Here is a 14,528-nt window from a genome sequence, read left to right as displayed (position 1 = left end):
AAATACATCTCTGAATTTATTTTTTAGTGGAAGTTTTATATTACTAAGTGATAATACTAACAAATTATCTCCCTAGCAGGGTATTATTGTTTTCTCCTGGTATGTGATTAGACAACTTCATTATTTCTCAAATATGTGATAGAATTTTCAATAATTTTTTTGAAAAAAAAAAAATCTCCCACCTAACTGTTTTTCTTTTTCCCTCCCAGTCTGCTCCCAGTTTTCAAGAGGAGTCTTTGCTATTTTTGGATTCTATGACAAGAAGTCTGTAAATACCATAACATCATTCTGTGGGACTCTTCATGTCTCCTTCATAACTCCAAGCTTCCCAACAGATGGAACACATCCATTTGTCATTCAGATGAGACCTGACCTCAAGGGAGCTCTTCTTAGCTTGATTGAATACTATCAGTGGACCAAGTTTGCATATTTGTATGACAGTGACAGAGGTGAGATATGGTACTTTTTTTCCCTGTATTCTGTTTGCTAGATATACATGTATCTCACTGAAATACTGAATCAGTCTTAGAGGAGGACAGGAATACCTACATGCAGCAAATACAAACTTAGGTTTAGAAACGAGTTTTTAGTAAAGAATACAAAATTGTTTATATGAGAATGAAATTATTACATTTTGCATTAATAGAATAGCATGCATGCTGATAAGTAATGAGAGATTACTCATATGTAAAACGGTTCCTATGATTTTTTTCTTTTTAAAGAATCATCTTTTTAAAGATTTAAAAATGAAAAGCTAATAAAAATGCTAGGATGTTTTTGCATGTAACATGTTGCTCATCATCTACACTTAACTTTTGAGTTGCATGCCAAGTATTTAAAACTACAGAATCAAACATAAACATCAGTAAGCCTGTGAGACCATTCATTTTACCAAACAGCTAGCTTTCACACTGCCACTGCAGCTGACTGCCTGAACTCCCTGTTGGGACTCCAGGTACTGGATGCCTAATTACCACCTCTGAGTTGTGTTGTACTTCAGCTGTATTTCAACAGAGTTGGGGAACACCAAGGACAGTCTACTAGCACAGATTCACTCCAAACAACATTCAAAATCAATAGTTGGACACAAAGCAAACAAGAATCTTGGATGCAGTCCCTGCTCCTTTGGAGACTACCTTCGACAGATACTCAAATTTCTCTCCACTGTTAAGATTAGATGTGTGGGTTTTTTTTGTTTTTTTTTTTTTAATAAACACAAATCATCTGTTTGTAGGCAACTTACTCCAGGATACAGCTTCCACAAGTATTATGCCCTTATGGCTGTTGTAATAATAGCGTAACAGTTTATGAACTGGGAAAAATTACTTGAAAATTGTGGTATACTAGTTTTCTGAGAAGAAACATTGTAAAGCATTTTGTTATGACTACCCTTTCTGGAATTCCATTTGGAATTCCAACGGAACTCATTCTGTTTTTTTGAGTTCTCCTTATCTAGTAGCCCTTTGCTAACTTATTTTCTTCAACTCTTCTCTTTAAAAAGGCTATTTAGTGGCTCATCTGCATGTTCATTGGTCAGAATTAAATGCACATTAAATGGTAAGATTCTGCTGGATTTGAAGGATGATTAATTTCATATTGTCACACCATAGTTTATTAAATTATGGGGTGACATTAGATTCTCTTCTTTTTGATGACATTTTATCCAGTGTTCTTCAGAAAAGCTGAAGGTACCTCTTAAAAACAGTTCTCTATCACTGTTCTGAGCCCTGAAATAAGAAAAACTAAAGCAGGCATATAGCCTCCAACCATAATGTAATGTGTGATGATGAACCTTAAGCTCATTTCTGTGGTAGATCCTTTCCAAATTCACATTAGAATCAGAAACATTCACTGCCTTTTTAGAAAGGGCAGATGTGAAGCTAGTTGCTTAGCCTCTGTCAATCAGCTAGCAGTGTGCAGTACATGACCTGCATGTGATTTATATTTAGTAAATTCTGAAAACCACCTTGTTGCTGCACTGGCTGAATCTGGTCAGGAATAACAGCATGAAATTGTTGCTTATAGTCACCTTTTGGTTATGCCTTTTTTTTTTCTTATTTGTATGCTTTAATTATGGCAAGGCACCCCAGCGATAATGAACTCCAAGGCATAAAACTCCTACCTTTATGCTGAGTAAATCATTGCTCCTCAGTGCTCCCACACAAGGCTAACCTGCAGAGTTGAGCAGTGTGTAGGCAGCAACTCCGACAGCAGATCCTGAATATACAGGGTCCACACTTCCACCACTTTTGCATAAGTGTTTGTGTTGTATATTTAAGGAATTAAGTATAATTTGAGATACTTCCTCCTCCAGGAGTGAGATAAAAGATAGACTTCATGGTTTCCATGAAATCGAATAGAAATTAGTTTAATGACTTATTCCAAAAGAATAATTTATTGCTACTTTTACAGCTCCTCAATGGTTAGAGGCTGACTAGATGAAGTGCGGGACAATTTCCTATCTTTTCCTGTCTATAAGAAGTGAGGCCGTTCAGTATATGCGTGTCAAAGCTATTGCTGGTTTAATATGTCACTTGATGTCATTTAATGTGACTGCATCCTTTATCCTCCTTACTTTCTTTGTGTTGCCAGTACTAAACAGTGCAGTTTGGAAAAAGTAATGACATTATTGGAGGTTTCTGTTTGTAACAGAATCACTAATTCACTCGGCCTCTATTCAGTCCTTCATTTCAGAGCTCACTGAATTAAGTTTGTCTCATCATAACCACAAGAGGTTCAGGAACACACAGTTCCCAAACAGAAATATTCATGCAGTCAAAAACAGCAATAGTTGTTGTTAAGAGTTTTCTTCTCTGCAGAGTCCCACTTCCTTTACCTCTATCCAAATAATTCCACATCCACAAAAGTATTGCTGTGAAAGATTTCTTTTTTTTTTTTTTTTTTCATTGTGTTATTGACATCACAGTAAACTATAAACTAAATTGGATGAGGATGACAACTCTCCTACCTCTGAAGAACAAGAAGACCGGTCTGCAGAGGGTGCTCAAAAAAAAAAAAAAAAAAGTCCCAAGGAAAAATGGAAGATCAGAGGAACCCTTTGCCCTAGCATGAACATTAATAGCCCTTAAATTCATGCCTGAGATTTTTTTGTCTTAGAGGAGACATACAAAGACAGATTGGAGGACCTGAAATCTACTCAATAAGATCTGAAAGAGTGATTCATGTTACATGAATCAAGTGATTCAAGATTCAAGTGTCTTTGCCTGATCCATTTCAGTTTGTTGATGTTTATTTTTTCTATTTTATTTTGTCTGTGTGGAATAAACAAATTTGTTAAACACAGGAACAAAATGCAAACTAAAGCAATAATATGTGCTGCAAAATTTATCAGATCGTTGATAGGGTCCTCACTGCTAATAGTAACGAAAGGTGATATTTCATTGAATATGCAAATGAAGATAAGCCAACATTACATTTTACAATGAAGGATGATGAAATTTAGCTTATTGGAAGTGAAAAGAGACTACAAAACATCCCTTTTTAAACAAAGCCCTCAGGACTTAGCACACTACATAGCTATACATCCATATATGATAGAGGAATTTGCATTTTCAGAAGCATTTGTTTCTGAAAGTTAGTTTATAGTTTCCCTTTATCTTTTTTATTCCTACTAGTTCTGCATTGACATTTTCATTGCTAATGCATCAAAAATATATTTTTTTTTTTTCTGAGAAGAACTATATTCTTTCCTCCCAAAATAACATTTCCCTTTTATAATACTTATTCTTGATGTTAGGAAGCAGTGTTATTCAGCCACTTAACAAGTTGCAGATGACTTTCTAGGATCATATAGTTGCACAATAATAAAGATGTTGTCACTTACTCTGGAAAATGCCTTGACATTTCCTTCTGAAGTTGGAGTAAAAAACTTATGCAAGAATTCAGGAAGTAAAACCATAAATCTAACACCAGAATTGACAGTGGGTTTTATATTGTCAGGGAAAAAATAAACAATCTGGCATAGCAGAAATTGCATGAACTTCTGAAAGAGTTAACAAAGGTGAAAGTAGGAAATTACTATTAAGAATGTTTTTTTTGAGGTATGGAACCACTTTAGTATTTTATAATGTTCTAATGTACACTCTACATCTTTCATCTTTTCCTTTTACCAGATGTCTACATTTCTCTTTATATTTATATATAAACAGTTTGTATGTGCCTTTGGATGTAGTGATCTATTATTTTAAAATATTTTGTTGCGTGACATATGAAACTTCATATCAGTCTTCTTTAAAATCAGTACAAAAAGCCAGACCTACTTGACATAATCATTGAAGTTATGTTTTTGGAAGCCTGCCATTTTCCTCCTTTGCTGATGACCAGCCTTGTTTATTGCTATATGTTATTACCATTTTCACTTACGAAGCTGAATTGCTAAACACCAACCAATCTGCTATGAAACAAATTGATTCTTAGCACTTTCTTTCTATGTTTATGGTCATAACCACCAATATTTCTCATGAGGGTTATCCATAAAGCTTCCTTTACATACCAAGTCAGAAATTTGTCTCAAAGAAATTACTCCTGGTGTTCTGTGGTTTCAGGGGAGATGAATGATCAAAAATGTCAGTTGGATTGTGAGAAATAGTCTGACAGCTTTGGTGACTTTTTTTTTTTTGTAATACTATCTGCTATCCTTAAAATTGTTGTCTCTAGAGATCTATAGAATTCTCTGGAAGGGATTTGAACATAACGAGTTGAAGTTGCTCTACTGTTGGACACAGGTATTTGTTGAAGAGCAGGAACTCTTTTTTAGCAGTAATTATTTTTTTATACTTGGTGCTTTAATCTTTGAACAGGAAAACCAGTCATGTAAAATTGTCACTGATTTTACAATATTTTGCAGACAATTTCAGCTGTGCAGAGACTACAGCTTCCTGGCAGGAATATGTCACAAAGAATAAAATGGCAGCAAACTTCTATAGACTGCTTGCAGGCACTGGGCCTGCTTATCTATATGGAAAAATACATATATCGAAATGCTTTCTTTCACAGTCAGGGAGTGTGGCAACAGAAATAATAACTTCATGACATGAGAATTTTGCCATAGGCCTCAGTGAGAACAGGGTTTAAAATAGGTTCACAAGTACAGAACAGTTAAATAGCATTCTGTAATAAATAACTGATCCACTTGCTATAATTGGATCGTTTTTTCTCCTAGAAGACCTCTTTCCCAGTCTATAGAATTCCAGCAATGGATTAGTGAACTGGCAAAATCCCATTCTGAAAAATGTTGAAGCAAATTCAAAAGATTGTCCTTACAAGGCTCTATCCTGATCCCTTCCAATGGTTTAAGTAAAGTTTCACTCAGTAAGAACAATTTGGGCACACACACAGCTTCATTTCTGAGGAGTCCTAACAACATATGATAGGTGAAATGAATAACAGTGAAATCTTAAATAACTAATTTCATAAATCACGTTCTTAGAAGCTTGTTATTCCTGAATCTTTATCAGTCATATTGTTTGTTTTTTTCCTGTGCATTGCTAGGCTTATCAACATTGCAAGCTGTGCTGGATTCTGCAGCTGAAAAGAAATGGCAAGTGACTGCTATCAACGTAGGAAATATTAACAATGACAGAAAAGATGAAACTTACCGTTCACTATTTCAAGATCTAGAGGTAAAAAAGGAAAGGCGAGTGATTTTGGACTGTGAGCGTGATAAAGTCAACGACATTGTTGATCAGGTTTGCTATTCTCATTTTTTCAGCAATGACAATTAGATATATTCTATAAGCAAGACCAACGTAAGCATCATTTCAGTTGATCCTATGTTTTTGGTAGTTATGCATCATTTGGGAAGTGACAGATTTGAGGACTGCATACACATTGGACAGAAAGAGAACATACAAATCCTATAATCTCTCACTCTACTCAAAGGCAGGATAATTCTATCTGGATCATCCCATATGGTTCACTATCCTGATAATTTTAAAAAAAAATAATAAGAATAATAAAATCTCTTTAAGGTTACTTTACAGTCTGTCTAGGTAGTATACATATATGTAGTTTGTATGCTATTATATATGGTGCATTACAAATATAGCTATACAATGACTAAGGCTTAGTACGCCTTACACTAGACAATGATTTCTGTTTCTAATGTTTTTTTCCAAAAAAAAAACTTATACATCTTAGAAGGCTGTTTCAACAGCTTCTCTTTTTTCATGTAATTTTCTTCATTGTTCATGTTCCTAAGCTCTTTGTTATTGTACTGTCCTTGGGTCTGTCTTCAGTTTGCCTCTATCTTAAAATGTCTTAACCAAAATTGGATGCTGTCTTCCATAACTAAGACCTAAGAACATTAAACAGAACAGAAAAATGTCTTCTTTGCATCCCCACATAGGTTGTTTGTCAAAATTGTGTGTTTTTTATTGTTTTGTTTTTTTTTTTTCTTTTTATAACAGCATCACAGCATTTGGATTCAAAATTTTGCGTTACCTCCATATCCACCTCTACAGTAGTGGCTAGGCAGGTCCTTTTCCATGCTGTCTCTTTATCTTGCTTCCTCTTTATTAATACAGAGCACATTGGAATATTATAAGGGTAGTTCCATGTTTGTTTAAGCTTGACCTTTTACACCATCTGTAGGGATATATTAGCTAAATGTAGATGTATTTAGGTGGATATTAGTTAGAAGCTTTTTTGAGGGGGTTGTTATTTTGGTCTTTGCTATGAGGGTAATATGAGTAATTGAGGCTCAGGCAATGAGCATTGTATTTCAGCATTCAAATGGAGTTCACTGTATTTTTCTCTGTTACAGTTTGTGGATATGAATTCAAAATGATTGTCTAATTTTCAGGATCAGTTTAAATTTGATCCTGTTCTTCACAGCATTTGCAACTTCTCTCTGTTAGCATCTGCAGATTTTTTTTTAAACAATCATATTTTCAGACTTCTCATTAATAAATATCGTGATTAAAAAAATACTGATTAATTCCATGTAATTAGTAAGTATACTGAACGGAGCTGTGCTTGACAGAAATACTGCTTACAGCTTTTCAAACAGTTGTTTGCTTACCTTATGGTGACTTATGTACAAATTCCCTTAAGAGCTTGTAATGATGTCACACAGGATGAAAGCCTTATTAAACTCAAGATGCGTTGTACCTGCTGCTTCCTCGTTATCCATTAGGATGGCTATCATATCAGAGAATGGAAGAAAAAAAAAAGCCTTGACATACTTTGATTTTGACAAGACTGTACTGGCTGTTTATCATCTATTATCCTCTAGGTTCTTTTAAAATTAAATACTTAATATTCATTATAATATCTTTCCTGATATGAAGGCTTGGCTGAGTAATTTTTTTTCAGTTTCTCCTTTTGCCGCTCTGAGGACAAGAACCCTTTGGTTTAGTTACCATTCAGTTTTACTCTCCTTTTTTGTTTAGTAATAACCTGTGATATTCTTTGGCTGCTGCTTCTTTTGATTTCATCTCTAGGATATTTTTCTTGCTCTTATTGTGCATTAATAGATGTGAATCTTTTCTTTTTTTTCTGAAACTTAGATTTTATCATTTTATCCCCTGTGCCACATCTAAAGCATGTGGATGGATAAACTGTTTCTGCTTATCTGCTTTCTAAGTCACGTAAGAGTGTTAGATACTTGTGGATCAGCCACACTGGTAATTTAACATAATTCCAGTTATTTGTTCTCATGAAAATAATTTTCTGCTATGTTCTGGAATATAGTCTCTTGAACTACTAAGTGCATTCTCTGATGCATTTAGCATTGAGATTCTCTTTGCAAGACCTGTCAGCCCCTGGAGTTTTGGTCTGGTCTTAGAGTACTTTATTCTTAAACTGCTGATCCTTTGACTTCCCTTCCTTACATAATACGGTGAATCTGTTTTAATTTTCCTCTAGTCTAAAATAAAATCTAAAAACTCATTCTCCATTAACTTTCTCTATCTCGTCATCACCTAAAGTGAAGCATTATTCCAAATAAAGATTTTTGTCAGTATCTGAGTTTTTTTGTCCTCTGAGTATCTTTGTGTGTCCTTCTCATTTGCTTCTCTAACTGCAAAAGAGGTTCTTCAGGTCCTACTTCGCTACAAGATTTATTCTGAACTGGAGCTTTAGTATCAGTATCTCTCTTCCTTTTCTCTGTTTTTTTACTGAGAAGTGCGGCAGGCTTTCAGTTGACTGGACTTTCCTTGAATATTGGAGTAGGATATATTGATATATTGAACAGTAAATTCTTTGCTTTCTTCCATGTGTATTCTTGAACAAGCATGTAGTAGTGTTTTGGTTTACCCCAGTAACTTTCTAAGCTGTGGTGGCAACTTCAAGCTCTCCCCATAATGCTCTGTAGTTCTTGAATTATCGTATTGACACAATATGTTTTTTCAATGTTGCTTCATCATTTTTGTTTTTCTCCAGTGTTATAGTTTCTCCTCCAGATTTTAGCCACTTAATGAAAGTTAATATTGAAAAATACTTTCAGTTCACCAGCTCCCTGAGACTAGTTCAATTTATAAATTCCTGTTCTCTGAATTGCTATTGTTGGTCAAAAGATGGAAGAAACCTCTAGAGTCCTGTTAGCTCCCATATCCTTTCTCTGGAGAAATGTTTTGCTTCAAAATGCAAACTTCCCCATGAAGACATAATCCGCGGTAAGACTATATGGGGAAAGAATCCATGCTACTTGCCTGCCAGCAGAGACTTCTGGGAAACTACCAGCTGGCTTTGAGAGAGATTATAGGGAAGCCTTAAGGCAACAAAAAACAGTTTGAACTCCAGAAGACTTCTTCATAATGCAGATATTTTCATTAATGTCAGTGGGATTTTAAATGTTTTTGTTTGTTTGTTTTTTAGCCCCAGGAGTGTTATAATTCTGCTACAAAGAGAGCAAAATCTAAGCAGCTAAGCGGCAATGTCTGAGATACAGTGCTTCTAGTACCTCTACTGTGTAATACTTGCTCCCTCCTGTCCAGATCATGCCTTTTAATATACAGCACAGTAATTGGCATTCAGCTCCTCCTCTTACAGGTTTTGGGGCTTGGACTTCAACATGACTGATTTCTACCAGCAGAAAGTGTATTCAGTAGTGCATTAAGTAAAATAAAAAAGTAAAGCACTGGACAAACTTAGTTATGAGCTTCAGATGCAATACTAACTTCTACATCGTATGACATTTAGTAGTTTTTGAGTCTGTCCATGTATCAGCTGAACATGGAATTTACATTATGGGGGTATTTCTTCTTTTTTACAGGTTATCACAATCGGTAAGCATGTTAAAGGATACCATTATATCATTGCAAATCTGGTAAGCAAATTTTTTTAATATGTTTTACTATGACCGTAATACTCATTTTACTGCTTCTGGAAGAACATCATCTAGTATTTTGTTTTAAATGGGTTTTAGAAAATAAAGAAAAGCTAAATGTGATTATCCTTGCTAAATTAATGCATGTGTTCAGATGGTGTTTTATTGACTCAGTCTTTTCAGTGCTTAAATGCTTCCTATTATATGCCCATCAATGGGAGTGAAGACTGTTCAGTACCTCCAGTAGAGGTTCATCCATTTTCCTGCTTACTTTAGAAAAGTCAGGGGAGGTAGGAAAATTGGAAAAAACAGCTTTCCAGATTGTAGGCTGATCCATTCATTCAGATAACTGATGTTTCTTCTTTCACCTCTGAAGTATTTAAAAATTACAGCACTCAGTTCTGATACTGCTGGACTAGTAAGTCTCAGCTTCACATATCCTCATTTCTCACATTGGCTTGGCAATCAGTTTGATTTAATATTTCTCTGAACACAGGTAATCAGACAGTATAACTAATGCTGTTCCTAAGGGGGAAGGTTCAGGAAACTCACTAAATTGTCAAGGTTATTTTTTGAAGTTGTCCAAAGATGAACGGCCATTTTACTGACATTAAAGTCAACAATACTTATTTACTGCAGCCAAGGAATCTAATCCATTTTTTGCCAACGGATAAAGCAAATTTGGTAGGCTTGAATGTCAGTTATCCTACTCTAAAAAAGAACTTTGAGGGTTGTATGGTGGGAGTGCCTTGTAATCATTTTTTTCATCTCTTTATTTTTGGACTATGATAGGGTTTGACTGATAAAAATTTCAGCAGAGCCCTTGGAGTGCTCTAATTTACACTTTGTCTTCCATAGTCCTTTTAAAAGAGGTATCATGCTTCACATATAATCTCCATCTCCTACCAACCTTTGAACAAAACACTTTTCCCTTCCAGATAAGGCTGGAATCATGGATGTTGCTAGACAGCAGTTAGGAAGCTTTATACTCTGGAAGCCTCTTTAAAAGCAGAACAATAGGGATTCATTTGTATATTTATTAAATGAATCTTAGGTCAGAAAAGCTAAGGTAGTGCATGTTCACTAAACAAGCATAAAAGTCTTACAGAATTTGAAAAATTCCCTGTTAGATATTTGTATTTTTTGCATATGTTGTACAACTATTTTAGGCCTTAAAGGAAATAAATATTTTAGAAGAATTGCCTAGTGTATTTCATTATGTTGACTGGTTGTTATTGTAGCCATTGCTTTGTTTGTAACTTTAAGCCCATAAGATCTTAAACTTGCTGAATCACGTATTTTAAAGCCTAGTATTATATTTGCTTATACAGGTTTGTGCAGTTTTAATGCAAGTATTGCAGATCTTTTGTATAATATCATGTAAATATATATGGTAATGATTTTTAAAATGTTTACTTTCTGTCAGAAGTACCTAGTACTTGATCATTGTCTTGCTGAATCCATCTTTTTTCTTCCTTCCTGTGAGGTTGTTCTCTTCCAGACTGATCAGTCAGTCAAGAAATTGATCTATATTAAGAATAAAACATCCTGATAAATGGAGAAGGGTCAAATGAATGCTCATGTGCAAACTTTAAGCTCACAATAAGTTCAATGACCCTTTAGAAGTGTCTATATTATCAAGCATCAACATATCATTGATGAGCATTGCTAAGATGAAGTATACCTAGTATAGCAATTGTAGCAATGTTTGATAATGTGGTCTGAGGTTACTACTTTTGTGTTCACTCAGAAGGTTCATTTAAACTGAAGTGTCTAAAATCAGTGCTTCTTGTAAATTCATTTGTATGGTTATTTGGGACACATTAAAACATGAAACATGAAAAATCAAAATGTATGTAGTGCTAGTCAACAGCAACAAAGGCGAGCACACATGAGAAATAATCTATTCAGAATGCAGGTTCAAATCATTCATTGCTGACTTAAAAATCCAATCTTAATCTTATTGGTTTCATAAGGAGTGAACAAGATCTGTCTTTTCACTTTGGTAAAGCTCTTTAATTTGATGTGTACTTGTGTTTCATGCTTTTATTCCTAGCAGAGTCTTTCCAGTCCACAAATATATAATTTAGATACAGATACATTTGTAGATATATGGAAATAACTCGGAGTGAATCAAGACAACTGAAGATTCAGAATGGTGCTGATCTGAATGGAATGGCTGAGAAAGTGTTCAGTAACACCACACAACTTATGTGATGAGTTTATCTGATATTTACAGTTTATCTGATATTTACATTGGTAGACAGAATTAAGTATCCCTCATTTAATTTGCAAAAATGAACTGGTTTAGTCTAACCTGCTTTCATTTTATTAAAAAACAAAACAACAAAAAACAAACAAACAACAAAACTGAGATTTAAAAACTGTTTCCTTCTTCCAAAATTCATGAAAAGGTTGTGAGATCAAGAACTAGGGAGGGGGAGACAGGGAAGATGGTAAGTCTTGCCAAATGCTTCAGTGTTCCTGCTGAAAAAATAAAACAACTGTGCCCTTAACTGGTACAAGACTAAGCCATGGATAAGCTTACTCTATCTGTTACTGCCCTTCTAATCCATACAGTCGCATTGGAATTAACAGTGTTTTTTTAAGGAAAGTAATTGTGGCAAAGATAGATCCATTCAGCACTTGTTCTATATCTAGTGAGCAGCAAGAACCATTGTTGGTTGATTTAATCCTGGCAGCCCAGGATTGTAAACTTGGATCCTGTTTGAAGAAAATATTTGACTTACGCTTTTGCAGTAGAAGTCATATGGTAACTTTTCATATGTGTATGCTATTGAGACCTGCCAGAACTGTTGGAGTAACAGACATGTTTTCTGTGCTCAGGGATTTACTGATGGAGATTTATCCAAAATTCAGTTTGGAGGAGCTAATGTCTCAGGATTTCAGATAGTTGACTATGATGATCCTTTGGTGTCAAAATTTATACAGCGTTGGTCAACACTAGAGGAAAAAGAATATCCCGGTGCACACACTAGTACAATTAAGGTATGTTTTGTATTTGTTTTAACGATGATAGTTGTTCTGGAAGTAAGGGGATTGGAATAGAAAGACCAGAAATGGAGAAAGCCCTACAAAATCAATTGTGCCAACACAATTTTATATTTCTCTCGGGTACTTTTAATATTTTCTATCATAGTGCTGGTTCGACAAAGATACTGAACTGTCAAAAAAATGTTGAAGTTAACTTGAATTTTTCTTTTATCACTGTAAATCTCTGCCTGACAGCTTGTTAGAAAATTGTTTTGATGTGATGATATATTAAGTAGCTACTGACTTCTTTGTTTTTTCTCTTTCTTGTTTTGAAATGTTTTAGAAGCACATATATATAATCATATGTGTGCTTTCAGGGAGCACAGATCTAGAACTTTCTGGTAATCGTTATCTCCCAACAAGATGGTAAGACAGCTCCTTTGAGACAGATGCCTAAATCCTTCAAAGAATTTTACAATTAAAAACTTTTAAAATTAGACTGGTACAGAACTATTGTCTGATTTCAGTCAGGTGATACAAGCTGTGGCATTGGGCAAGAATATAAACTCAGCTTTCCTTCTGGATAAAACTGTGGTAATGGTATCTTCTTATTTTATGTAGCAGTTATGCAGATCAATTATTGCTTGCAAGATGTTAAAAAGAATAATGCGATTTCAATACTAAATAATTTTTCTTTTAAGTACTACAATCAGAAATTCTACTAAAATGAGCAAAGAGTTTAAATGACTGAACAGTATTACAAAAAAGATAAATGGCAAATGATACAGGAACAACTTTTTTATGCTCTAGTTTGAATATGAAGTATATTATTGAGTTGTAATAAGATGGATAAGAAGCTTCAGCAAGAAATGGAAGGACCATTCTGAAAATTCCTGGAACAGAGATCCTTTAAAGTACCAACCTTAATGTAAATTTAAAAAAAAAAAAAAAAAAAAGTCCAAGTTTTTTTTTTTTTATGAGGCCAAATTTTCGAGGATCTAGTTAAAGCTATGATTTTCCTGTAGTTATTTTTTGTATTTAAAAATGTTTGACAGAACAAGTGAATTTTTTATTTGAAGTTTGACAAAAGCGAGAGCCTATGTCATACAAGCTACATATGGACTATTTACATTCTGATTCTCAAGTTTGCTAATATTGCAAAATCTTAAGTCTGGAAATAATCACCATAAATGGCATAAGTAAAGACAAAAAGTATAACTGAAAACAGAACACAGTTTTCCTAGTTCATGGAAAAGAAATTAGTGGGACACATAATTTGGTATGGTAGTTGTCTAACACACACAAAATTATGTGTGATAAGATAAAGATAAAATAGTTGTAATGGTTTGTTTATAACATTAAAATCTGTAACTTTATCACAGTTTCTCTCTTCCATATTACGTTCTTTCACAATAATATATTTTGAAAGAATTTCTATTATAGAAATTGAAAGTGGTGAAGGGGAGTATTTGGAATATCTTAAGTTTTGGGGTTTATTTTGTTATGGATAGGAAAACTAAATGAACAATATATTTTCATTGATTATGTGATTTAAAACCATTTTAAAATTCAATTTAAAAGCCCGATCTGATTTTGTCTTCTTATAGTGTCTGCACAAAGAATATATGGGATCACACTAATATTCAGAGAAGTTTTATACTAAACTATCTGATAATTTACAACTGCTAGAGGTACTGACTGGGGGAAGTGGATATATATCACTATATTTGGACAATTTGATTGTATTGGTTACTGTATTCCTTAGCATAGCATTCTATCTTCTTCCCTTATTCATGTTACTTGTCAGTTTTCATGTCATGTACAGCAGAGAGATGTCACATTTTATTCCCATCCTTGAAGGAGCTAGAGGCAGAGAAGAATCATGGAAACCATAGAAATAGGCAAAAAAAGGCCCTTGAGCAGTCATCCAGTCCGTCCCCCTTGCCTGAAGATGGAATACCTGTGCCATAGTGATTTCACAGCTTTCCCAGGCAGTCAGTTTTACTGCTTAAACAGCCTTTTTGCTCTACCCTAAATCAGCCTTTGTCTCCTAATTCCTTACTGCTTTGTCTGCTTCAGTGGATATGAGGAAGTTCTTTTTAGCTGTACTTCTATATTTGAAGATGGCTGCCATATTTGTCCTTGCTTTCCTTCTGGCTAAACTAAACTTTGAATTTTCTACCCTCAGATCCTGTTGATCATTTTTCTCTGGAACCTTTCTAGTTGATACCTGTCTCCTCTGAAA

General features: G+C 34.4%; 1 protein-coding gene across 6 annotated transcripts in view; it reads left to right on the top strand.

The window, feature by feature from the left end:
- The window catches only part of GRIA2 (glutamate ionotropic receptor AMPA type subunit 2), a 90,574-nt gene that overhangs the window by 39,031 nt on the left and 37,015 nt on the right, over positions 1-14,528 (top strand). For all 6 annotated transcript variants that reach the window (XM_032186065.1, XM_032186064.1, XM_032186063.1 and 3 more), the window contains exons 3-6: positions 210-449; positions 5,512-5,708; positions 9,236-9,289; positions 12,137-12,298. In XM_032186065.1, the coding sequence (XP_032041956.1) occupies positions 210-449; positions 5,512-5,708; positions 9,236-9,289; positions 12,137-12,298 (653 nt within the window). The remainder of the gene's footprint in view (positions 1-209; positions 450-5,511; positions 5,709-9,235; positions 9,290-12,136; positions 12,299-14,528) is intronic.

This window comes from Aythya fuligula, chromosome 4 (genome assembly GCF_009819795.1).
Source record: "Aythya fuligula isolate bAytFul2 chromosome 4, bAytFul2.pri, whole genome shotgun sequence".
In the NCBI taxonomy this organism is placed as follows: domain Eukaryota; kingdom Metazoa; phylum Chordata; class Aves; order Anseriformes; family Anatidae; genus Aythya; species Aythya fuligula.
Note: the sequence above shows the minus strand (reverse complement) of the source record. Positions and strands in the feature narration are given on the sequence as shown.